Genomic DNA, 27,006 nt, shown 5'->3' on the forward strand with positions numbered 1-27,006 from the left:
TGGCTATAACCACCATAGAATCCAATTCATCTCTCTCAGAGACAGTTCTGCGAGGGGGCCCCCCAAAACATGGTGAGACTGACTTCACAGGCTTGGTGAGATGGACATCAATGCAATGTGTTGGTGCTGGCCACATTAACCCATGGCTAAATCCCATCACACAAATGTCAGTGGATCTGTTATGAAACCCTGACATTTAGATCCAAGGTCTCCATTGTGGTTTTAGAGGATGGCACATGTTTGTCCATTCTTAGCACCCGTCCTACCTATGCACGCACGCACACCAACCCAGCTTACTGTAACTACACATTGGAGCCCTAAAGGTTGCAAGGGCTCCTTTCACGTGTCAAGGTTTTAGTGACATAATTCATCTTTTTTTTGTTTTCAAGTTAATTATTTTGCTACATGCTTGGTCCAACCCTGTTTGCCATAGATATGTCACCCTTTCAGGGCCAAAAAAATATTTCATACTGTATTGTTTTTGGCCAAATATTAATCTTAACCCTAATCAGACATATAATTAAATATAATTTAATATTCATATTCTGTAAGTGAAATATAAAACACAATTGAAACCGAAAGATACTTATGTCACACAAATAAAAAAGCAAAATAAAATAAATAATTTCAGTAAGATTTTTATGCTGTAATAAACACATAATTTTACATTCTTTATCCTTGCTGTTGACATCAAAATAAGTATGCAATGTGATAATAATAATCCTATCAGACAGTACTATCTAACCAGTGTGAACAATTCCTCTTCTTTACAGTGGCCTATAGTAGTGTATTGGTGCAGTTGGGCCTATCACATCTGAGGCCTAGTTAGAGATGCAGACACCAGGTCCGGACGAGCCCAACATCAGACATCTCCCAGACAGCCCCCAACTCACCGCACCTCCTTTGCCCACTCTCACCAAAGCACTCCAGGACAGGCCACATCTGAGAGCTCGGCATTGTTTAGGAGTCGGTAAAAATGAGGTTGACCAGGGGTTCAACAACAGGAGGACCGAAGTGTCATCCGGGCCTCATGTCGTGACCACAACACCTATAACCCACGCAACCTGACACATGGGAGTTGCTGCATCATTGCCTGTTCGCATTAGCCATCAGGATAGAGAGAAAGAGAGAGAGAGCGAGAGAGAGAGAGAGAGAGAGAAAGAGAGAGAGAGAAAGAAAGAGAGAAAGAAAGAGAGAAAGAAAGAGAGAAAGAGAGAATGCAGAGAAAGAGAGAAGCAATGTCTGTCTCAAGCAATGAAGGATTGTCTTTCCTTCATGTCTCTCTCTACCCTCCACTCCTCCCTCCCTCCCTTCCCTTCCCCCCTCCCCTACCCCTTTATCTCTCGCTTGCCACCACCGGCAGTCCAGATCAGGAATTACAAATGATATCATGACAAAAATGTTCACGCTTTTCAAACCAGTGATGTTTTACCGTCTCATTTACGATGATACCTTGTTACGGTTCCAGCTGTGAATCAGAGATGCGTCGTGGGACTGGGGGCCCGCCCCCCACTGGGCTTGGCCAATGACCCGGAAGGCAATAGGGGATGCCAGAGCCTGCAGCATGTGCTGCTCTGACAGAGCAGCAGGGCACTGTCAAAAACCCTCCCATAACAAACTTTCCAGATCACTCCGTTTTTAACAGATGAGTAAGCACTGGCGCTGGCTTTTTTCTTCCTCTCTCTCTCTCTCTCTCTCTCTCTCTCTCTCTGTCTCTCTGTTTTTCTCTCTGTCTCTCTCTCTCTCCCTCCCACTCTCTCTGCCTCTTCCCCTCTCGATCTCTAAATCTAAGTCTGTCTCTCTCTCTCTTTCTCTCTCTAGCTTCAACGAGGAGTTGGTGGATTTTCCCTCCTGCTTTGACACACATCGAGATCCATGCCTCGGGGGTGGGGGGGGGGGGGGGGGATTGGGGTGGGCCATGTAGGGGTGTAGGGTTGTATCTAGGGAGGGGGAAGGAGATAGTGTGTGGCAGGGTCAGTGCATGGGTTAAGCAACAATTCGGATGGGTGCTCGTAACACAGGAGGGGCAGGGGGCAGAGAGGGGCACTAGTACACCAGCTCGAGAGGGCAAGGGGGTCAACGTGGAGTCACACAAGGCCATCGTCTCCTATTAGGATCCATTAGAGCAGTAGTCTTCAACCGTGGTCCTCAGGGCCCGCTGTCCTGTATGTTTTCGATGTTTCCCTGCCTCAACACACCTGATTCAAATGAATGGGTTGTTATCGAGCTCTGCAGAAGCCTGACGATAACCATTGATTTGAGTCAGGTGTGTTGGAGCAGGGAAACATCTAAAACATAGAGGACATGGGCCCCGAAAACCAGGGCTGAAGACCATTGCATTAGAGCAGCAGGGAATACTACCGCTTGCTTTACAGTTCTCTACCTCATCGGTGCATTCTGTACACCTGTTTTGATTACCACACAACACTGTTTAACATCTGGACAATTGATTTCAAACAACGGCCGTACTTTTTTAACGACAGAGCAATACGTAGATTCACCAAACAAGGCAAACAAGGTTGGATGCGTCCTCTCAGTGTACCAGCAAAGGGATTTGAAAAAAACGTGAACTGCTAGAAGAACCAACAGCTCATCAAGCACCTAAATCTAATCATCTTTACTGTCTAACAGAACATTGGGCTTGTTTGGGTTTTCCAGACTAATTCCCTCACGCGATCCCAGACCCTGCGCTGGCACTGCATTACTGGGATGATGTGACGCAGCCTGATGGAGCTCCAGGTGTCAGGAGGCATTAGGGCCCCGGACCCAACCCACAGGCTCGCTGACCCAGACAGAGAGGACAGAGAGAGACAGAGAGAGAGAGAGAGAGAGAGAGAGAGGAGGAGAGAGAGAGAGACAGAGAGAGAGAGAGAGAGAGAGAGAGAGGAGAGAGAGAGAGGAGAGGAGAGAGAGAGAGGAGAGAGAGAGGAGAGAGAGACAGAGAGAGAGAGAGAGAGGAGAGAGAGACAGAGAGAGAAAGAGAGAGAGAGAGACAGAGAGAGAGAGAGAGACAGAGAGAGAGAGAGAGAGAGAGAGAGAGAGAGAGAGAGAGAGAGAGAGGGAGAAAAAGGGAGAAAAAGAGAGAAAGAGAAGGAGAGATAGATGGGTGTGAAAAAAGAAGACAGCGACAGATGGTGTTAAGAGAACCGAAGTGTGAGAAGTAAAATGAAGAAATTAAATTACGAAAGAGAACAGAGAGGAAAATTGAGAGCGTGAGAGTGAGAGAGGGAGTGAGACAGAGAGAGAGAAGGGGGGGGGGGGTAGAGATGTGAGCTGGTCCGCACATTACCCAAATCACAGGAAATGGTTTTAAGGGCTTTTTTTCCTGTTCGGTTCACTCTGATTCCCACTTTCTCACTTCATTGAACTGATTTAATGAGCAGGTCTAGCCTCAGACCTCAGACTACCACCATATTGGGCACCAGTCACTCAGCTGAGGGGTGTGTTTGTGTTGCATGAGAGGTTATGAGAACAACACAGGGATGAAGACACACTCGCACTAGGCAGAGTGAATGGATCCACTGAAGTGTTGGCCACAGATGCGAGATGTGTCTGACCCATGAGCGTTTGAAAGTTCAGCTGCGGGTGAACAGACCAATAGACACACTGTTGTGTCTCAACAAAGGTAGCATTTCTCCCTCTCTCCCTGGCCTTGTATTCAACACCACGTGTTAGAATGTCTGCATTTGTGTGTGTCCATTCACACTATATATGTCTGTACATGTGTAGGCGTGTACAGTAAGCGTGTGTGTTTGTGTGTGTGTGTTTGTTTATGAATGAGTGTTCTCAGTAGTAGTAACCTCTCCCGTGGGCCTGTAGTACTCTACTCACTGCACTGATGTGGAACAAGCCCAGCTGGACTTTGGCCTTGCAACACGACACACACACACACACACAAAACACCACGCAACACGACACGGCCAGTCTGAAAGACATCCAGAACATCAGAAAGGACCTAAAGCTGTGAGAGCCCGGTTCATGTCAGGACAGAGTTCCACGTAACACACAGTCATGTCAACCTCGGTCTGTTTGAGGTTTGCCCCCCGCGTGCCTTGTAAAAATACACCACTCCTCGACACACTGGACAGTTTGTACAACAGTATCTATCACACTAACGCGCCTTCCTTTTCAATAGACAGAGAGACTTTAACGCGCTTCTTACTGTTTAGGCATTTTACCTCCACTTATATTTGCATGTAGATATGTATATGAACTGATTCATTATTCATGTGTGTGGTGCTGTCTTTACCTCTGCCTCCATCAGGCTTGTCACTGACACGATAAACATTCTGGAATCCCAGTTTGCCCAAAGCACCGCCAGTGTTGCCCCTGTGCAAAGTGGTCACAACTGACTGGTTACAGTCGCAAGGACACGCGTTGGCTGTAGACAAGCACGGAATGTCACACAAGTGACCCGTGAATTTTTAATACAAGCAAACGATGACAGTAAGACAAGTGACCAGGCAGAGAGGTGACCGGAGCGGGGAATCTTACTGAACCATAGCCAGGATTAAAGGCTGAATAAGTTCCAGTGATGTGTGCCAGCCCTAGTAGTCCCAGTCCCAACGACCTCAACCCTAACCTAGCACCAGCGCGGTTTGATGAAATCAAATCTTCTCTCTGTTGTAAAGACACGACCCAATAGCTGTGTTGTTTTTACAGTGAACGACTTCACACCTTGAAGTTGTTCACTGTATCCGATCACTCATTGTTTACAGTTCCAATTGTGTATACCATGAACCATTCAGAAATGGTCAAAGAACGCCACAGAATGCCTCTCTCCACCCCCTCCCTCCCTCCCACCCCCCCACCCCTCCCCTCGCTTCTCGTCTCTCCCCCAGCGATGGTCAGCCTGTTTAACCAGGATGTGTTGGCACCTTGATGATATAAATACCCACACACCCTGGGCATAAGAAAGCTGTCAGTACAACATTTGTTATCCATTTTTCACCACCCAAGGCAGTCAAGACCGAAGGAAAAAAACTAGACAAGGCGTTATAAATGCATACTAACACTTACTTCTTTGCCCTTTGGTGAATTTTGCCAGCTTAACAGATGGGGTTTATATTGGCACCCTTTAATTTTATGTAGGAGAGCTGTCCAACACTTCAGTCAATGAGCCCTCACCTCTACACATGCTTGCTTACTGTATTTAAATTCTCGCGTGCTTACATAGACAGTCTCTCGGTCTCACATATACACTCACCAGCCAGTAATAACACACGTTCTGTCGGTCTCATCTGTTTACCATTTGCATGTGTGCATACGGTAGGAAACGACTGTGAGCTGATGGGAAGCATTACTTCAACAACAACAAAACGGAAACTAATCGCCAATGACCCGATGGTTCCAAGTTCAAAGTCTAATCCTAACCCTGACCTTGACCCTGAGCCTAACCACACAATTAGAGTATGCTTCAGAATGGGAGCTGTGGGCTTCATATTCAACTTGTATTATTTAGTCATTTGGAACAGACATTTGGTTTGTTTTGAGAAAAACCTAAATGTACTCAGACACACACACTAATGAAGTGACACATTCAAGGTGCAAATGTATTGACCGGAACATGGTTCGGGCTGGGAAGCTCAGTGATTGGCAGGAAGAAGAGTAAGTGGCGCATGATCTGACCCAGTCGGAGACAGAGGCTGTGATGACCACACCACACCACACCACCACCACCCCCATGCCCCCCCTCCCCCACCCCCTCTCTCCTTCCACCCCACCGTAAATAGATGAAAGCACATCTGTTTCTGCGACCAGTAGCCACACATCTCTAATTGCGGCCTGGCCTTGATGCCTGTGAGCGAGCCACTGGACGCTAAGCAGTTTGGACACGGGAGACGCTACAGCACATTATGAGAGGAGCCCTACCATTAGAAGGCACCAGATAGGGAATTCTCTGGAGCCACGGTGTTAGTGCAAGCTGTTTTGTCTTAGGGCTGACTGAAATAGATATCGCAGCCACAGCCTGGGGACTGGAAGCTGGAAGGGCTGGGGCCCACCATACAGCTGAGGCTGGGGCAGCAGGTCTGGGCCTGGGGTTAGGGGATAGGGCTGAGGCTGGTTGCACAGCTGGCGCTGGGCTGGGGCAGGGGCAAAAGGTTTGGGCCTTGGGCTGAAGGACGCCAATGGGTATAGGACATTGTTTTGAGGTGATACGAGACAGATATTTGGACAGGCATTGGCCTGGTGGAAGGACTGGACTAGGCTAGGCTGAGCTAAGACCGGACTGGAGACATCCAATGCATCCAGGGATGAGGGAATAAGTATGAAGGTGGGGCTCAATTCTGGTTGGGGCTAAAGAGAAACGGTGCTGTTCTGTGTTGACCTTATCATGGTTGGTTTGGGTCTAGATTGAGCTAAATGAGGTAAGTACCGACCTGGATGAGATGAAGAATATCCGTATAGGTATGAATTGGTCTGATAACGGTCCGCATTGGTCTGGCTTGGCCCGAGCTGGAAGGCCAGTGACCAGAGACGCCTCAAGTTGTCTAGTTGTCACACTGTGACGCTGATTCGGACTAATGAGCAGCATTCTGTCAGCACACATCTGCCCCCTGTACACTGGTGAGACCTGGAAGTCCCAGAACCTGCTGGAATCCCTGGACCAGTCTAGCCGGGCCCGGACGACTTCAGGTCGACCCAGTAGTCACTGAGACGTGCAGCACGCACCAAGCAGTTCACCTGAGAGGTTGACATCGTTTACCGTACGTTATCTGAGCCCATGGAGAGGTCACGACCTCCCTGACAAACAAAGTAAATAAACAGGGAGATGAGTCCACTAAAAGGGAATCCACACGCAGCACACTGCCTTGTCATCCAGCCTGCCTGGGAAGACGGTCATGTCTTATCAAAGCAGAAGGAAGTCTCGGTAAGAGGGGGTTTAAAGACACCAGTTGGATCTCATAGAAATCTAGAGAACAGGATTGTCTTGTATCTTGTATGTTTCATGTAAACCTGTATGTTCCCTAATGAGTGACATTGGTTATAACTGTGCTTTCATTTCTCACGTTTTTTTTCTCTCATTTTCACACCAAACTATCTTATCAAATATTAGTTTGCTTTTATTAGCAATGTAGCCAATGTAGCTGTGATCTTAATCCAGTACATTCGTTGTGAACAGTCAGTTATGTTCTTGATAGAAAAGAAAGAGCAGCTACTTATGTAAAAAATAACATTCAGTTCGGAAATAGGTCTCTTAAAGACAGAACTCCAGTTGGCAGAGAAAAAAAGGATAATGATGCTGATGATAATGAAGACGATCCCAAGAGTGACAGACAGCAGTCTCTCCCGGCTCCTGAACAGCCTCCGCAGATGGACCGGCCTCTGGAACATTCCTCGTGGCCATCCTGCTGGAAAAAATGGCACAAAGGTTTACTAAACATCATTGTGGCTGCGGCACCAATTACAGTTAATATACATCAAACAACCCAGGCCGAGACTGAGAAACAGACTGATCACTCCAATGACGGCAACCGTCAGTCTTGCATGCGACGACGAGAGCTGTTGAAATGATTAGTCTACGCCCTTGTGAATGAAACAGCAACACAACCGCCGAGACGACATCTAGAGTATGGCCCGAATGACCTGCGAAAGCTGCTCGGCTACCACCAAGCCAATCCAGCCATGTCTTGAAGCTCAGCCGGACCGTGTCTGTCAGAAGAATGCCGGCTTTGTTTTGAGGGATCCTATGTACATGTTGAGGGAGAAAATCATGACATAGGAACAGCTACCCAAAATAGAGTGATTGTTTAGCTGGCTTTTGTTAGGTCTTGTGTGTGCGGGCGGAGCAGGACAGGTTTGATCTCTTCCACTGGAGAGCCTCTGCCGTTATGAAGCTGTCTTTGTCCCCCTGTCCTCTATTGTGATGCTAATCTTGCGCTTTTTGTCGAGGGGTCCATGGCTCCGTGCGTACCCTCAACCACCGGTCTGGGGCTGCGAGGGGCGGAAGGTTCTAGTGTAAACGTCGACATTGCTCTCAAGTAGGAACGGGCCTGCGAAAGATGAAGGAAGGAAGCAAATGAGACGAGGGGAGTAAATACTAGCGTGTATTTTTCAAATTCAAAGTCCTCTTTAGTTCAAATGTCTACTGCACGTCACGTCTCCTTTTGCCACTGTCTCGTGTCTCCTCTCATCATCTTCTCGGGTGTGATGTTTCAACAATAAGCAGCAAAGAACAATGAGGTGAAATGAAGAGTTGGTTTTCTTGATTTTGTAATGGCAGCTCTGCCAGTGGCTGTAACCACGTCTCATGCTAACGTGAAACACAACAATAACATTTGCCACAAGCAGGTCAGGCAAGTGATCCGTGAAGCGGGCCCACGTGTATGCGCCCCCTGCCCAGCTAAGAGGCCAAAAGGTTGGGCGAATGGGGGATAGAGGTTCGAGCCTCGGGGCTCGAGGTAGGAGGATGGGGGTTGGAGGACGGAGGCTGGGTGCCGAGGGACGGAGGCTGGGGGAGCGACGGTGTGAGAAGGGTTCCACCACGCGCCTGGGTGTGAAGTCACGAGCAGTTCACAGGGATGTGGAGCCACAGTGTGCGTTTCACAACCAGCTGAAGCAGTATCAACACACTGACACGTCCCATTAGAGTCGACTGACGCCGAGGCGCAGGAGACAGCAGGAACTGAATGTAGGCTATATCCTGTAGACGCCTACAGAGGCACACTCAAACACCCCCTCACACACACACACCTGCACCAGCGGACAGACCACCGACATTCTCAAAGAGAGACTGTGCCTCCGTGTTCCGGTCTTCCATGCAACAACTCTCCCGCAGCAACTCTCCCACGCACACGTGCTTCCTTTGCAGCCCCTTTACACCTGATGTGCGTGGCTTTGCGTGGGAGGTGCGTGGGTGCATGCAAGTGTAGTTTTTGCCTGTGTATCAGTTTTGAAAATACATGTTACGTATGTGCGTTTGTATGTCTGTATCGATTTGTGGGACTGTGCACACGTTTGTGTGTGTTCATTTGGGTAAGTGTGCGTGTGTGTGTGTGTAAGTGTGACAACGGGACCTCCGGTCAGCCGTTCAGCACACGGCTCGATTTCTAAAGGGTGTTCCTCAAAAGCAGAGTGCTCACCGTTTGACTAAATTGCCGTGCTGAAGCAGACAAGCGTCCGGCTAAGTGTGAACGGTGAGTGTTCACGCGAGGCCAGTGGATCGGGGGACAGGCAGACGGGGACTAGGGCGGGACTGGCTGGGCTGGGCTGGTCAGGCGACTTTTCGTCCACGGGGAGAGGTGGTGATGATGAGAACAGACACAAGCCACATGAGGCCCCCTGACAAAGGAGGAGTGCCCTGCGGTATCTCCAGTTGCATGCACACACACACGCACACACACACACACACACACACACACACAAAGATGAATGTGAGCATGCACATGCCCACACAAACACTCGCACACAAGTGTGCTGTCAGTGTTTCAGTGTTTATCAGAATAAATCTAACTTTGCACTGGACGTAAGTATTTGGACCAACACTTCACACAGTAGGAGGGATACAGCATAGAATATCAATAGCAATGTGCTTCTCTGTTAACAGTACAGGATGAGAGGAAATGCAATTTTAGACGAGGAAGAGTAGTTTTACGGTTTTACACCAAAGCATGAAAGCAGTCTTTCCTTCTTTTAGATTTTAGATTATGGTTGTACACCCTCTAGTGGCACATAAATTAACAACACGTAAAAATGTATTCAAGAGAACAACATTTTATTGAACTAGCAACTGCATACTATGGCAATGTTTAAATGTTAATAGATCAACGCTGAAGTGAATGAAAGACTCATTGCCACATTTGAAACTTGGCTGTACTTGGAGTTTGTCCACTCCAATCTAAAGACGCTGTTGAGTAACATTTGATATGAAATTAAATCTGGCAGCTAAAAACATCCCAAATTTGGTCAGGCACCTTTTGTGGAGCCATGCTGGTGAGTTGGTGGAGGATGTGTACATGAGAAGTCATCCCCAGTTTGGCTCACCAGTAGACCCCTGGTCTCTCCCCTGCTCAACGAGGCCACCTTTAAAATGATATGCCTTCTGGGGTTGCTCTCTCGTGGGCTGTCGTTGCACCATTGACTACATCTATTTTCCCTCCAAATCAGTCTCACGCCTCCCTTCCACTACCCCTCATACAACTGCCACTCCACCCTCCTCTCTCTCTCTCTCTCTCTCTCTCTCTCTCTCAAACACACACACACACACACACACTCTCTCCTGTTTTACCCACCACTATAAAGGTCACATTTCTGAGAAGTGACTTCCATGCATGTTCCATGCTGAGGTCGTCACTTTCAATTTCCTAAAACCTTTCATGTCACACACCCATCACGGCACTGGGCCGTGCGCGCCGCTCCCGGTACTGCGGCCCGATTCAGGCTCAAGACTTCAGATTTGTCTGTCTAATTGTGCTCTCATATCATACCATTTTATAATTAGCATGATTTATCAAGTTCGTTTCACTTACCGATTCACCAATAAAACCACCTAATACCTTGCCAAACAAGTAAGCCAACGTGGGACCCAGTAAATTAGGCCAGAAAAAAATAGTACAGGAAAGAAAAGAATGTAGAAAGAAATGTACGTGAAACTCGGTGACATAGCATTTACGAATAATCAACGAAAAATGATGTGTCCCCGTCTTATTTCAGAGATAAGAGTTTTGAGAATGGGGCAGAAGGATGAAACCCCTGCGTCCACACTGTGTCCATGAATGCAGGTTCCAAGGACTCCCCTCTGAGCGCGTACAATAACAATTGTCATCTCCCTATCCGACCCAGCGTACGCGCGGTCAAATCTTAAACTCCAGATTAATGGAGCGTGAACCCTTCCCGCTCTCAGGTGACGGTGGATGCATGGGACTCGTTTCGTGATCTAAATGAGCTGTATCATAACCGCGTGTGACTGGTGACGATTGGTGACCTTTCGTTAGTCCAGAGCCATCGGCTTCAATTACTCGGCGCACGCTAGCTTGCCAGGCTGAGAACCAGCTGAGCCTGACCGCTAAGAAGCTACGAGAAGGCCTCTACTGTACTCTGTTGTAGCCTACTTGTGCCACATTGTAACTGAGGTGGTAGGAAACGTTCCTGTAACTGGAACCCTAAATTAATGTGTAACTGTGTTTGAAATGTGAGGATTGCTGAAACTGTGACAATGAACCTGTTATTATTGAATCTGTCACTGTAACGTCAACTGTCACTGTAAGTAGAGAGGATTGGCTAAAATTTCTCGGGAAATTGTGAGGTGTGCTTGGCTGCTTGCGTCGGTTACCGATGGGTCCGTTTTGTTACGGATATTTTACAACTGATATTTCTGTATATTTTAAACAACAATTCATAATTATTATTTACGAAGATGGCATAGATTAAAAGCATACATTTCTTGCTGCTCATTTAGGCCTACACTTCAAAATACAAAGATTGAACTGTAGAATGAAACCGTGTTCTCTTGTAATTTCCCTTAGTGCAAGAGGGAATTGTGATAGGCTATGTTGCAGCCTCAGTTAGTTGGAAAAAGTTGCATCAAAAGAAGAAATTGGGCAAAATTGTGTAAAAATGGTCGTAACCCTAATCTAACAACGTTGTCACAAGCAGTAGGCCTAGGTCTCGGCCTATTATAACTCGAATCGCGATTAAAACACTATGCAAACTGAAAATATTCCCCCCAAAACGTAAATAAGCTTGAAATGTATTTCTGGAAAACTGGCTAATATAACAAGTTTACTATAAGTGATCATTAGTAGCCAGTAACGTCAGTAACGTCCCTGTAGCTGTCTAAAGATTAAGGGGTTTTGTGATGTCACCGGCTATCGGTGCTGTAAGTAGGGTGAAGAACATTCAACTTTGTCAGCTTTAATGCTCCCTCTATATCAACCTCTCTCGATCTTGGTCATTGATCCTGGTCCTTGGGCCTACTGTATCCCTGCACGTTTTTAGATGTGTATCTGCTCCAAATGACTGGGTTGTCAAAATAAAAGTTGGAAGCAAGATACCATCTATTGTGCCTTGCCAAAGGCAAACACACCCAATTAACATTTGAGCTCAAACTGAAACTACTGCCGCTGGGGCACAACTTGCACACCGTCCCCAATGATAACTTCATCTTATTCATAAGCGTTACCTGGGTGTCAGTTGAACAATAAGACACTTCATAAGAAATTCCGTTTTGCAAAAGGTCATGTGAATTCCCGCTCAAACTGAAGACACATTCAGTTAAGTTGGACTATGTAGTTTCAAATGGCCAGGTGTTCACACTGAAGAATGTCTATCTAAGGCTCCTTTATCTGAGAGATCTTATTTTCACACAGCTTGCTGGGTTTTGGCTCAAACACAGTAAGTACACAGATACAAGTCACCAACAGGTGTATATATTTTTCTTAGAGAGTTTCTCTTTTGCTCAGAAGAATGAGTTTGCAATAGCAACACACTCAGCTGATGTCACCGTGTAAATATGTTTCTAACCACCCGATGCAAAAACTGCCATTGTTTTAAGCATCCCACACGATATACTCTAACAAGACATCTGTACAGTTAAAAGCTGCAGATTAAAACTTGCATGTGTGTGAAAATAGACATAGTATGCATTACTCTGGGACAGAAGTTTTACTAGCAACATTATAAATATGTGTATATTCACAGCCTCCTAGTTTTCACACAACCCGCCATACAACAGTTATTTCATGTATTTCTGCAGTGTGCACAATTTCAGTCTCGCTGTTCGACACTCGCTGTTTAGACGCCGTGTGGGTACAATCATACAAAAAAGATTCATCCACATCACAGGACTCCGATGCCACAAACCCACCCCGCACACACACACCGCCACTGCAAATTCGGCGTTCTCTTAATCTTCCGACATCTCCACCTCAAACTTCTCCTCACCTCAGGTACAGACTCAGCAGCATCACAGCCACTCAAACAGGATATACGTCCTCAAACGCTCCTCCAACCTTTCTTATCTGTCACCGTTCAAATCGTACAGGACATACTGGAGCACACGCTCTTCTTCAAAGAAAGTAAACGTGTGCATAGTGATGCCGTCTGCTTCAGACGGCTCACTGCTATGGCACCCAGTTTGATTATGGGGTTTATCAGTGAACTGTCAGACCTGTATCATGTCTACATGCATCTGTGACGATGCCCTCGTTTGTGTGTGTGCACCCAAGCGAGCATGGGTGAGAGTATGCGCGAGCGTGCTGGTTTGTGTGCGCACGATTACTGTGTACGGTATGCGCGTGTGTATGACAACCACACGCTTAGATGTTGACAGTCACAGAGCACAGAAAGGTGACAAAAGGGACACTAAAGCTTGACCTAGTATCATCATATCCAAGAAAACATTTGACCTGACTGACCTTTTACATGTATAATAAAGCTAACTATTAAATAATGTTGTTGGTTTAGGTACAGTAACTTTCCATGAACTATTCCATGCTGGCCAACCGTTACTGTCCAGACTGTCAAATTTAAAACTGTTGAAAAACACGCGTTGTAAATGTACGCACAGTGTTCACGTTCTGCAACATAAATGACAGTTACAGTCACAGTGACAAGTCTGATGACAATAGAGACAGTCGAGGATGGAAGGTGGGAGGGTTAGTTTTTTTTTTTTTGACATACTCAGTCACCAGAGTTGACAAGCAGTCTCACTGCTACACACAACTCTCAGACACCAGAGACAGAAGTCAGAGGAGAACACTCCACATGAAGGCACACTGCAGTTCTTGTGAGTATCTCGTCAGTGCTCAGTCACTGACATACGATTTACATCGTCTCCTATGGTGGCTTTCCTCCCCATAGGATGCCGGCTCTGGTTATTCTTCAACACACAGCTTTGTTTCTCCCACAGCGATGGCTGACGAGAGCACGCCGGGCAACTTCTCCACCTCCGCCAATGGGAGCTCCTGCGATGTACTCGTCCACGGGACTCCGGCCCTGGTCATTTTCCCCGTCTTCTACTCGCTGGTCTTCCTCGTCAGCGCCTGTGGCAACAGCCTGGTCCTTTACGTCAGCTGTGGGAAGAATGGGCCAAAGTTCAACTCCACGTCGGTGTACCTGGTGAACCTGGCGCTGTCCGACGCCCTCTTCACCCTGGCCCTTCCGGGCAGGGTGGTCTACTACATCCGGCAGTTTGACTGGCCATTCGGAGACCTGCTCTGCCGGCTGACGGCTGTTCTGTTCTTCACCAACATCTACACAGGTATGTGTGTGTTGACAGAATGACCCGATGCAATGTGAGTCTCCAGATGTTTGTCTGCTTGCCTGCTCTGGAGTGTCTGGAGTAGTGTTTACATTTACATTTAGTCATTTAGCAGACGCTCTTATCCAGAGCGACTTACAGTAAGTACAGGGACATTCCCCCGAGCCAAATAGGGTGCCTTGCCCAAGGACACAACTTCACCCAGCCCCGTGCCTAGCGTAACAAGTCCATCTCGTCCTTCTCCTAGGTATCGCCTTCATGACCTGTATTAGCCTGGACCGCTTCCTGGACATGGTTCACCCTCACCGTCTGCAGCATCTGCGTGGAGCGAGGGTGGTCCGGGGGGTCTGCTGCCTCGTCTGGCTCCTGGCTTCAGTTCAGACGTCCCCGCTTCTATTCCGGCCCATGCTCCAGGAGCAGCAGGGCAGGCGCACCTGCATGGAGTACTTCAACTTCGACGGCTCTCCCTCCACCCCTTACCTGCTCCTCCTGGCCTGCCTGCTCTCCTTCTGCTTCCCCCTGCTGGCCATCCTGGGTTGCTACACCCAGATCCAGCTCAAGCTGCGGGCCAGCGCCAAGCAGAACCCGCTGACCGGCCGTTCTGGCCGGAGCCGAAGGGCCAACACCATCATCCTCCTCATCCTTCTCACCTTCGTCCTGTGCTTCAGCCCGTACCACCTCAACATCATGAGGTTCATGGTTAGGAAGATGGTTGGCCAGCCCACTTGCCCCGAACTGAGAGCCTTCAAGGTGTCTCTTCAGGTAAGAACGGATAGCTGAGATACTAGCTGCACCATTCTCTCTGTTTTCTCTGTTCTATTTTCTCTGCGAGTCATTCCATGTGGGGAAGCGAGGGGAACATACTTTTGTACAATGGTTTTCATGGAATATGTTCACTCATTACCAGACAGGCTGCTGTCTTGACAGTGCTGTTTTGAAAAGTACTTTTGGGGGTTCCTTTTTGAAAACAGTAGCTATGCGGAGCCCTGTCATAAAAGTAACCATCAACAAAACGGCCAAAACGACGATACAACAACATCAAAGCTCATTTATATTTTGGTTATATCCGAGTGTTCTATGTTATGCCACTAAGAAAACCATTTACCTTCATATTCATCCAATGATCTGTTTCAGGTGACTGTGTCTATGATGAATCTCAACTGCTGCCTAGATCCAGTCATCTACTTCTTTGCTATAAAGACCTACAAGAAGAGGGTGTTAAGTCTGTTTAAGGGTTACCTGTCCGCCTCTGGACCCTCCTCCAAGACCACGACGGACAACAGCAGCAGCAACACTTGACCCTAAACCCCTGGGCAGAGATCAGAGACCACTGAAGTCTGAGGAGAGAGGCTGCTCTGGAAGACGTGGGAATAAACCTTATCTGGTTACTTTACCAGTTGCTTGGGTGTGTAGATGTTCTTGTGTCTGATAGCACTTGTTTGATAAAGCAGTTGACATGTGCTTGGCTTTAGCTCATTGTTGACATGGACAACCCCTGAAAAAATTTCTGGGGGAATTGTCATCTGTCAGTGACATTTGATCTGTGGTTAAGTGGTGTGACAATGACGACTATGACAGCAAAAGTCATGTGAATCAGCCAAGCCTGTTAACTTAATGTAAAAGACTGAAATGCATACAATTTAGAACTGCTATCCGTTAGATTATGTTGAATATTTTAACTTTTGGCTGACTAACTTGAACTATAATTTTGTACATGTCAAACATTACCGCTGTCTGTTAGATAAAGTTTGTGCTGTACTCAAGCTGACTGGTTACATAAGGCCAGTGCCTTTTCTATGAAGTCAACAGTACCGTTGCTTTTTTTCCTTGTGTGGTTCCTTTTTTGTAGATAGAATTTGTTTAGCTTTTGTTGTATCTTTGTGGTTTGGTATGTCTGTCCTAAGGAACAAAAAGGCATTTAATTTCCTCTTTATATTGATAACAAAAACACATAAACAAATGTCAGAGTAGTTTTCTTTCATTGGTTTATTAACACCTGTTTATTGGTTGATCTTTGTCAAATTAAAAAGTACTTTGACGATTTACTGGTTGAATGTTAATTCTTCTGATTTTATTTTAAACATGTTGTTACATTTCCCATCTGCAAGCATCATGGCTCATAGCCTACATATCATCACAACTCAATCATAAAATAGCAAAAAAAAGTATTGCTTTCAGCATGACATAATTCTGTAAATTAGACTGGAGACCACTTCAAAGTTGTTGTTGAAACTTGTCAACAGACATGAAATCTTAGCAATCATTAACCAAGGTACTATAATGAGTTGTTCTCATTTTCAGCTGGCAGAGAGATTAATATGTGGACACAGTCCAGTAGAAACAATCAGAATGTAGCAAACCGTGTAATTGAATGTCATTTGATTCTGTAAACCCCCCACTCCTCAGTCCCATTACACCAAATACAAAGAACAAAAGCAAGTTTATAAAAGTTAATAATACTAACACATGGAATGGAAATGGTACGATGCTTAATAAACGATACAGAATGTTTAATGCTCAGGGGACTGGCTGTGATTCCCACTGAAATGGTTGCCAAGCTAATGAAACCTCAAATGCAGGACATTCAGCATGGATCTGAATCACATATGAATATCAACCTGAAACTGTTTAAGTAAAAAAAAAAAAAAAAGGAGATGAACTTAACCTTTATTCACCAACTTCATTTACATTTCTCTCTTCTGTGTGTTTGCAGGGAGGGGGGTGGAAGGGGGTGGAAGGGGGTGCGTGGGTACACGTTTCCTCACTTCCTGCTCTACCTTTTGTGTGCAAGTGTGTTTTGGTTGTGTGTGTGCGTTGTTCTGTGTAACCAGGTGCCAGTGGCTTCTTTATAGAGCATCACTGTGGATTCAACCATTTCAAAACCTCAAAGTTTCATTTCTATATTTAGACGTAAAACCTCACATGGTTTACGTAGAAACCGACCTTATCTATTTCTCCAAGAAAACAATCGTCATTAACAGTGTATTGATTTATTTAAACCTGCTGGTAGTGAAGCTGACAGTGAAGCTGAACTTTTACTGAGCTTCAAGTCCATTTCCCAGATCAACAAAGTGTCTGAAAACATTGAACAGTACCAGCTTGTTTGTCCCAAAATGTCCTTAAGTAAAGCCCATTACCACCTTTGAAAATCCAGAAAAGTGATTCAAGAATTTTACTTGACCGATTAAAATGCCAGTTTGATTCTGTTCACAATTTCATGTTGACTAATGAGTTGACTAGTCTTTTAATATTTGGATGCCAAAATAACCCAACTCTTAAATAAATACAAAAAATGCAAGCCACCCAAGTAATAGGTCAGCAAAAGACGCTACTGCCCTCCTGTGGCCAAGACGCTGAAGTGTCACATAGCAGCTCCTCATGCTTCCTTCCAATACTCAATTCCAGCTTTTCTCCTTTGTTTACACACAGATACTGGTACTTGAGACACAATAACCACAACATGTAGCTCATACACCAACCCCCTGAACCAATTCTTCTCAACTACAAGCACAATTCCTGCTTTACACTCAAATTGCAGTTCTAAAACACACTTAAAACGACACACAATTCTCTGCATTTGGCACAATTTTCATGAAGAAAATCTCTTGTTTTTACAAGGAACACACTGTCATTCAAATATGTACTTTGACTCATCACTTGGGCAAACACCTGTCACACAGTTTTACAATTAGCCATCAGAGCTTTAGCATAAAAGGGTAACAGGTGAGTTCTTCTGTTTTGGAGCAATGGATGCTAACATTGAAAACAGAGGTAGAGCCAGAGGAGTGAGAGTAAGAGGGGGAGGACGGGGAGGACGAAGACCGTAATCTCTGATGAGATCCGAGTCACCTTGGTTGACCAAGTATGTTTCAAGTACTTTGTATTCCTACACAGTATTTACAGTATTTTACTATTTGTTTGGCAGAACTGAAAGATTACCCACACAATGTGGTCGGGAACGTCTTCTGTCTCCTGAACAGCTGGAAACTGAAATCATAAACATATTCCAATAAAATGACGCCATAACGTTACGGCAAATCCAAAGAAAAATTAAAGAAAACCATGATATATTTCAAAGTATTGATAGGATAAACTTATCAACACTGGACCGTGTTTTGCGCAGAAATAATCTGAGGATGAAGCAGGTCTACAGGGTGCCATTTGAACGCAATTCAGAAAGAGTCAAAGAATTGCGATATAACTATGTGCAAGTGAGTCCTATACAATCCCACAATTGATGCATACTCTCAACACTGTATAAATGATACATATTTCAGTATTGTACTCATAATGATTGTGCTTCACAATAGTGACCACACCATGTCTTTTTCTGATATTGTCATGTGCATTTCAGAGACTCCTTGAGCTAAAGGTGGCTGCAGTGGAGCACCAGTTGATTTTCATTGACGAGGTTGGATTCAACCTCACAAAAAGACGAAGGAGGGGAAGGAATATCATCGGCCATCGTGCCATTGTTGAAGTCCCTGGCCAGCGCGGAGGGAACATCACAATGTGTGCAGCGATTGCCCACCACGGCGTCATCAATCACCATGCGACCCTTGGCCCCTTCAACACTGCCCACCTGATCACATTCCTGGACACCCTACACGACACACTCATTCCACCAGATCAGATAGACAGCCCAGAGCAGCTCAGGTACGTTGTCATTTGGGACAACGTAAGTTTCCACCGGGCTGCTCTGGTTCCTAACTGGTTCACTGCCCACCCACGCTTTTGTTATCTCCCTCCATATTCTCTATTCCTCAATCCTATTGAGGAAATATTTTCTGCCTGGAGATGGAAAGTGTATGACCGAGATCCACAAACACGTATACCACTTCTCCAAGCTATGGAAGACCTATGTGGAGATATAGCAGTTGATGCTTTTCACGGCTGGATTCGCCATGCTAGGCGATATTTCCCCCGCTGCTTGGCCAGAGAAAACCTAGCTTGTGACGTGGATGCGGTGCTGTGGCCAGACCGAAACAGAAGAGAGGATGCAGCATAGTGTTTTTTTTACTGTAACTGTATACGGTAAATTATTCTGTTGTTTTGTATGTAGACCATTGTATGTGCAACTTTGTGTTGGTTGGGATGTGCACTGTGTACATTGTTTTTGTGGGAAAAATGAGAAATATTTGTTACCGTGTATTTTTGTGTTCTGAGTATCAAAACAATATTCTCAAATATTTTACAACACACGTTTGTATGTAGGCCTACTGTCTGTAGTAAGTGTAACACTGAACAAAAAAGGCCTAATTAATTCTGAAGAATGCAGAACAATTGGTTTCCATTCATCATAGTGTTTTACATTGAGCACAACAGTGTTCAACTGGTTCTTATAAATGTCTATTCATATGATGGTTTGTGTGTGTCATTTGAAAACAAAATACAAATTTGAGAAGAAATTACATTGTTTTGAAAGTAAAGTTTCATTTTGCAGGATAATTGAGGTGTTTTGCTCATTGTGTGTGTTTTTGATTTGTGTGTACAGTTTTGAGTGTATGAGGCATGTTTTCAGCAAATGCGTGTAACCAATCATAAGGCATAGCCTTGTGAAATAAATTATATAAAGGGCTTTTGTGAGATTCTCTACATCTATGCATTAAAAGGATGGTCGGGTATTTACCATTTACATCACCATCCAATGTAAGTTAACTGCATCCTTCCCTACACAGGCTGTGGCTCCAACAAATCTAAGCAAGCATATTTTCCTGCTCACTCAACAGAACTAGCCTGGCTGCCAGCCCAACTTAGCCCCGCCACAAAAAAATGGGTTGGGAAGTTGGGTCTGGGGTAGCCTGGCTCTGCCCTCCTACGTACTTCCGCTCAATTTGGATTTTGCTTCTGTACTAGGTTTGGGATGTCGGTTCTGAAGTCGGTTTCCAGAAACACATTTTTTGTAGGTCCAATCAGCGAACAGAGGGAGTGGCTGAGAACGATGACGTTAATGTCGTGCACTTGTTTGAGTAGTTCAGTAATGGCGGCGGAGAAAGATGCGAGCGAAACTATTCTGCGGTTGTGGCAACGCTGCCGAATATAGGTTAAAGCCTGAGCAAGAACATTCCTTGCTGAGTTTTGTTGGTGGCCATGATGTTGTGGCCCTCCTCCCCACGGGGTTAGGGAAAAGTTTGATTTTCCAGGTACGGCAGCTAGCTCCGTTACAGTAGTGGTGAAAGAGTTGGCTAAGGCGAACGCTTGCGATTGGTTATGGCAAATCAGAGTGGCTCTGGGCAGATCCAATAGTTTTAAACTTCAACAGAGGACCCGCCTTCAAGGACGTTAACGTTTGTTAATCGAGAGATCCCAGACCCTCTGTACAAATGAAATGTACGAGAGTCTGGTTAGGACCAGGCTAGGTCTGGGGTAGCTCGGTTGGGGAAAAAGTATGTCCGAACAGGAGCTGTTCGGACCAATCAAATTGTCTGGGCGGGCTTTATACGATGATGGACAGATGATCAACAGTAAGGTAATCAACCACGTCACCAAAGAGCGCCTGGGGTGAATTCGTTTTCAACAAACAACATACTACGTTTCTCTGATTGGTTGTAGGTATATCCAATTGAGCGAAGAGGCATTTTTTTTTACAAATTCGGTTGAAACACGGCCCATACTCACAGCCCAACGGAGCGGTTTCAGACTAGAATTATGAGTATGACAACGTCAGGCTACAACAGAACTGCCTTTATTGTGATTTAACTGTGATACTGCTTTGATACCAGCAGAGGGAGACAATCATCTTACCAGAGCTGTCCGGATAGGAGTTTATACATAGACAGCTGGCAAGGAAAATGGTGAACTAATTGGTCAAGCTTATTCTGCAGAAAGTATCCTACAATCAGCAGGACACAATGTTATTGAAATGTAAAGACCAGTTTGTGTGAGGGAACAAAACTATAGTATTTCATCTCCTCCTTACATTCATTTTCATATGAATGGCTTGCTACAACATACAATGTAATCTACTCTCAATGTTAGGGTTCCCGAAAATAACATTATAACAGCTTATTTGCAAAAGCATTCTGTAACACAAACAATCAAACCACTCAGTAGGGTGAATCTGGCTCCACCCGTGCAGGGTTTGATCCCGGGGACCGCTGTAGCTGTTCCTCCCGATCCCGACGGCAGCAGACCCGTGCTGACTCTGCTCGGCTGGCTCAAGTCCGTCCCTCTCCGGTGGTGGTGGCGACGTGGAAAGAAACAGTAAAAACGTATTTTAGGCTACTTATTTGGTCACTGCACAGTAGCACAAATAGGGGCACACAGATCTCTCCTACAGGCGGTATAGGTGCTCGCCTAGGGCGCCACTCAGAGGGGGGGTCGCAAAAAAATCTGCCGAGCAATTCTTCTTTTTTTTGATAGGCGGTTTTTAGATAGATACATTTTTAGTTAAACGCATCAATCTAGTGCATTTGGAGAGCAAAATTAAGAGGCTAGGTCAATGAATAAAACCTCTTCCCCACTCTGTTCCTGATTGGATGTGAGGTTTAGGCATTAGGAGTGACGATTGGTTCCAGAGCCAGTTGTAAAGTAGCTAGTGAAGCACGGGTAAAATGCTGTGTTGGCCAAGGCCACGACCCCCAATGTTTACAGTAAACAGGGAAATGTTTATATTAATTTCAGAACATGCACTGCATGTGTAGCCGGTGTGAACTGGTAAAACTCACTCCTCAGGTAAGTAAGGGCCACCCGCGTCAATGAATAGTTGGTTTTTCTTTGGCGTAGCTGGTAGTGGTCGCGCTTGGCAAGTCAGAGGTGTTGAGTTCGTCTACTGGTCAGTGCGGCCAGATACCACTGACGGAGTTTGCTTGCAAGTCCACGTCCGTTACATACCCGCCACACATGGGTGAGAAATGTAAAAAAAAAAATACACTGCAACATTTGTTTTTACAAGCAGCAATTATCCAAACGAAACGAGGCTTAGAGCTAGCCTACTCAACCAGAACAAGCGCAAGTGTCACTTGAAGTGCCTTAGCCTGATTTTCCATCGTTATTTTTCTCCCGGTGCTCCCGATGCGGACTGGCCATTTGTGAAATCCAACCCAGTCTCCTATGGAAGGCCTAGTGGGCAAGTATTAAGACGCCCCCGTGTGTTAGCACGCGTAATTAACGCCGACTTGGCATGCAAAGTCGGCGTCTTTTGCGTCTTGTTTGACACGGCCTCGTCTCAACCACGCGTAAAAAACGCCGACTTCCATACAAAGTCGGCGTCTTTTTCGCCTCGAATTGAAGCGTGTCACGTGACACGTTGCATTTACACACGTAAATTACGTCTCAAACTTTGAGACGTGTCTAGCAAACCACACGAAATTAACGCCTGGTTTGGCACAATCAGCGTCTGGTTTTCCAAAATTAAAGTCTGCTTGCTTGAATCTCCGATGGGAAATTATGACAACAATTGTAACAACTAATACGTAAGCCAAGTAGGTCAAAGGATGCTCATGCGAGCTACTAACAAATGCAATGTTGGTTAGCTAGTTAGCTATTAGTATGAAGTTGGTGGTCACAATTGCAATCCTAAAAAGGGGTGCAGACTAGAGACAAATAAATGCAGTAATATCAAACTGGCTGGTTGTCTGGCTTGAAGCTTTGTGAACTTTCCTTGCACTGCGATTGCGTTGCCTCAGTATTGTGCGCGATTTGGTTTCACTGCCAACATTCCTTAATGTAAGAGGCAATGCGCAAACTCAGTTGGTGGCAAAATACAACTGTTGTTACTATTCATGTCAAGTGTATTTTATTGTCATTTTCAATTACATATGGTCGTACAAACGAAACAGAGTTTCCCCAGGACCATGATGCCATGTTAAAAAACATGACAGTAAGGTGCCAGCGTATATGTAGCCTACAGTGACAGGACAGTATGTACAGTGACAGGACAGTATGTACAGTGACAGGACAGTATATACAGTGACAAGACACTATGTACAGTGACAGGACAGTATGTACAGTGACAGGACAGTATGTACAGTGACAAGACACTATGTACAGTGACAGGACAGTATGTATAGTGACAGGACAGTATGCAGTGACAGGACAGTATGTACAGTGACAGGACAGTATGCAGTGACAGGACAGTATGTTCAGTGACAGGACAGTATGTACAGTAACAGGACAGTATGTTTAGTGACAAGACAGTATGTACAGTGACAGGACAGTATGCAGTGACAGGACAGTATGACAGTGACAGGACAGTGTGTACAGTGATTGGAGGTAGCAGTTATGAAGTGACAGGTTCTCGTGCCAATATATTGTGATGCCAATTTGTTGAGCGGTCATCTTCCTTGTATAGACCTACAAAAGTGAAATACAATAAATAAAGGTTCATCGGCTGTCCTCACATTCACACAATGTTGTCCTTATACTATACAAATCATCTATGATGTCCTAAAGGCCCAACTCCTTCTCAGGTCACCTTCTGGCAGCAACCTTACAGGTGGGTTTCACTGTGCAACCAGGCCTACCCAAGCTGCTGCTGCTGGGCCAAGGGCTGATTGGAATGGCACACTGGGACTTGCAGATGACGTGAAATAACATTTTTATTTCTGCTGTGTAAGATGTAGGCCTACTTCTTTTAATTTGAGTTGAACGCTGTTAAACACTGCCATGGTCAGCAAACACAAGCCATGGCTCTACTTCAGAAAGGATACTGTTCACAGCTGTATGAATCAATAGGACATTACCATTACCTGAATGACTTGTAGTGGTCAGGAGGTTATGCCTGTTCTGATGTAGGAAATAAACCATGTTAGATTGTTGGCTCTGTGTATTGTTTGGGTCTCCTCTCCCTGTTTTCTGTTTCTGTGTCTTTGGTTCTGTTGCAGGATGGCAGGCAGGTAGAGGAGCTGTGATTGCTGCAGGGGCACACCTGTGACCTGTGCCTTGGTCCTTAATAAGCTGTGCCCTAACAAGCTGGGTCTCTCCATTACTAGCAGGAACATCATCACTGTTTGCCTTTTAGTTTGTAATGATTCTCTACACTTGCACTGATCCCACATCCACTCCCTACACTACTAATTTACATGACCGTCACATAAAACCGTTTTTTGTAAGCACTTTCTATTGAAGAAATACACTGTTATCCATATTCATGTGGCTTTCCACTTCATTTACTTCTGGAGCAATAAAGTATCAATCTAATCTTCCAATGAACCCGGTTAACACAAAATATTGTACACTGCTAATCGTCAGCTAACTAAATGGTAGGCGAATAGACAATCAAGCTTGATATGGTATAGTCATGAACTAGCACTGTTCAAAGATGTCCAACCCAAGTTCTCAATGTCTGCAGAAAAACACAAAAGAGAAGAAACCTGCTCTCGCAATGCAGTGTTAGGCTACCAATAAAATAATTGTGATAACTTTATCTTCACAGTGCCTGCTCACTAGGGATAATTTTCCATAACAAATAACGCAATGCGTCCTCTACTTTTATGAGGTGACCTGACGCTCAGGTCATTGACCCTTTAGTGACACCATCTATAAGGGTAACACCATTTTCATTATCTGGGAAATCATACCCTAACCTTTTGTTACATTTCCTTCTCATGTAATACACTTTCCCCTACATTCAGCCTTAAAACATACTCCAAACTAACACAATGTACCATCATTAGGCTACAGTGTCTTGGTAAAGGGGTGAAAAATACTAGATTTTAACTAAACTTCCATTCAGGATTACGACTGCAGATGCATTGATTAAAGAGAAGTTTAAAGAATTATAAGACATTTTTGTAAGTCCAACGGTAATATCTGTAGGTTGCCACCTACACTCAGAAGCCAATGCTACTAAGAAACCCTTTTAAAATCAAACACTCTAAAAGTAAGGTTATACAATTTAATTTTATGTCTTTAATTAATTCAATTATGCCTTATGTTTTACGGTGTGTGGTGGTAGGATCCAAACGCAGGAGAGTAGCCAGACTTTGCCTCAAACAAAGGGTTTATTCTTTTAAACGGGAAACAGCCAGGGTCAGTAGCGGTCCTAGCACATTTGGCGCCCTAGACTGATTTTTCACCAGCAACCACTCTTATGCCGCCCTAGGCGGCTGCCTATGTCGCCTATAGGAAAGACCGGCACTGGACAGGGTATTACGTTAACAAGGGTAAGGACAAGACAAAGACTAGACACAAAACAGGAACCTAAAATACACAGAACCAAACAAGACACAGGTGGACACGATAATACAAACAAGAACTGAAACCACTCAACGAGACGCAGGTGAAGACAATGGCAGACACAAGGACGCGGTAGGGCAGGGCAAAACCAAAAACGGGGGCACGGCTGTGGCCGTGACATTATGCCTGCCCAAAGGTGGGTGCCTGTATTATCCCAGACTTCATGTACTGTTTGAACTGGGTTGTGTGTATGGGCAGTCTCAGGGTTATGTCACAGGTGTTGGCCTCTGGGAACACCCTTGGTGCTGGGGGAGGACCAGGGGACAGAAAGATAGTCAAAATATAGTATTTTCCTTAGAGTAGAGGTGCTAGACATGTCGTAAATGGATACAGGTCACTACACAAACGTTGAATGTATTCATTCACACGAGGTAGTAGCCTACACTAAACCTTACAAAGTGCCAATACACACATCTGTATAAGCCTGGCATGAGGTGTGTAGCCAACCAGTGCTTGTTTAATGCTGTCATAACTGGATTCATAGGAAGATTAGATAAGAACTTCAGGAAGTGACAAGCCACGGTAATAAGAATAAACATGAATTTATTTAATAAAAAGTGCTTACAAAGAAACTGTTGGTAAATTAGTAGTGTAGGGAATGGGTGTGGGATCAGTGCAAGTGTTGAGTGTAGAGAATCATTACAAACTAAAAAGCAAACAGTAATGACATTCCTGATAGTAATGGAGAGACCCAGCTTGTTAGGGCACAACTTATTAAGGACCGAGGCACAGATCACAGGTGTGCTCTAGCAGCAATCACAGCTCCTCTACCTGCCTGCCATCCTGCAACAGAACCAAAGACACAGAAACAGAAGACAGAGAAAGGAGACCCAAACAATGCACATAGAGCCAACAATCTAACATGGTTTATGCTATCATCAGAACAGGCATAACCTCCTGACCACTACAAGTCATTCAGGTAATGGTAATGTCCTATTGATTCATACAGCTGTGAACAGTATCCTTTCTGAAGTAGAGCCATGGCTTGTGTTTGCTGACCAACAGCGTTCAACTCAAATTAAAAGCAGTAGGCCTACATCTTACACAGCAGAAATAAAAATGTATTTCACGTCATCTGCAAGTCCCAGTGTGCCATTCAAATCAGCCCTTGGCCCAGCGGCAGCTTGGGTAGGCCTGGTTGCACAGTGAAACCCACCTTCAAGGTTGCTGCCAGAAGGTGACCTGAGAAGGAGTTGGGCCTTTGGGACATCATAGATGATCTGTTAAGTATAAGGACAACAGTGTGTGAATGTGAGGACAGCAGATGAACCTTTATTTATTGGCTGTGTATTTCACTTTTGTAGGTCTATACAAGGAAGATGACCGCTCAACAAATTGGCATCACAATATATTGGCACGAGAACCTATCACTTCATAACTGCTACCTCCAATCACTGTACATACTGTCCTGTCACTGTACATACTGCCCCGTCACTGTACATACTGTCCTGTCACTACATTCTGTCCTGTCACTGTACATACTGCCCCGTCACTGTACATACTGTCCTGTCACTGTACCTACTGTCTTGTCACTGAACATACTGTCCTGTCACTGTACATATTGTCCTGTCACTGCATACTGTCCTGTCACTGTACATACTGTCCTGTCACTACATACTGTCCTGTCA

At 45.2% G+C, this 27,006-nt stretch overlaps 1 protein-coding gene across 1 annotated transcript; it reads left to right on the forward strand.

Annotated features, from left to right (window-relative positions):
- The first annotated feature begins 13,662 nt into the window (after nt 1-13,662).
- On the forward strand, nt 13,663-16,241 carry si:ch211-184m13.4 (uncharacterized protein LOC798560 homolog). Its single transcript, XM_047047226.1, has 4 exons — nt 13,663-13,726; nt 13,850-14,200; nt 14,448-14,962; nt 15,335-16,241. Exons 1-4 carry the CDS (start codon nt 13,705-13,707, stop codon nt 15,497-15,499), a joined length of 1,053 nt encoding a protein of 350 aa, XP_046903182.1. The 5' UTR covers nt 13,663-13,704; the 3' UTR covers nt 15,500-16,241.
- The last annotated feature ends 10,765 nt before the right edge of the window (nt 16,242-27,006 follow it).

This window comes from Hypomesus transpacificus, chromosome 23, assembly GCF_021917145.1.
Source record: "Hypomesus transpacificus isolate Combined female chromosome 23, fHypTra1, whole genome shotgun sequence".
Taxonomy (NCBI): domain Eukaryota; kingdom Metazoa; phylum Chordata; class Actinopteri; order Osmeriformes; family Osmeridae; genus Hypomesus; species Hypomesus transpacificus.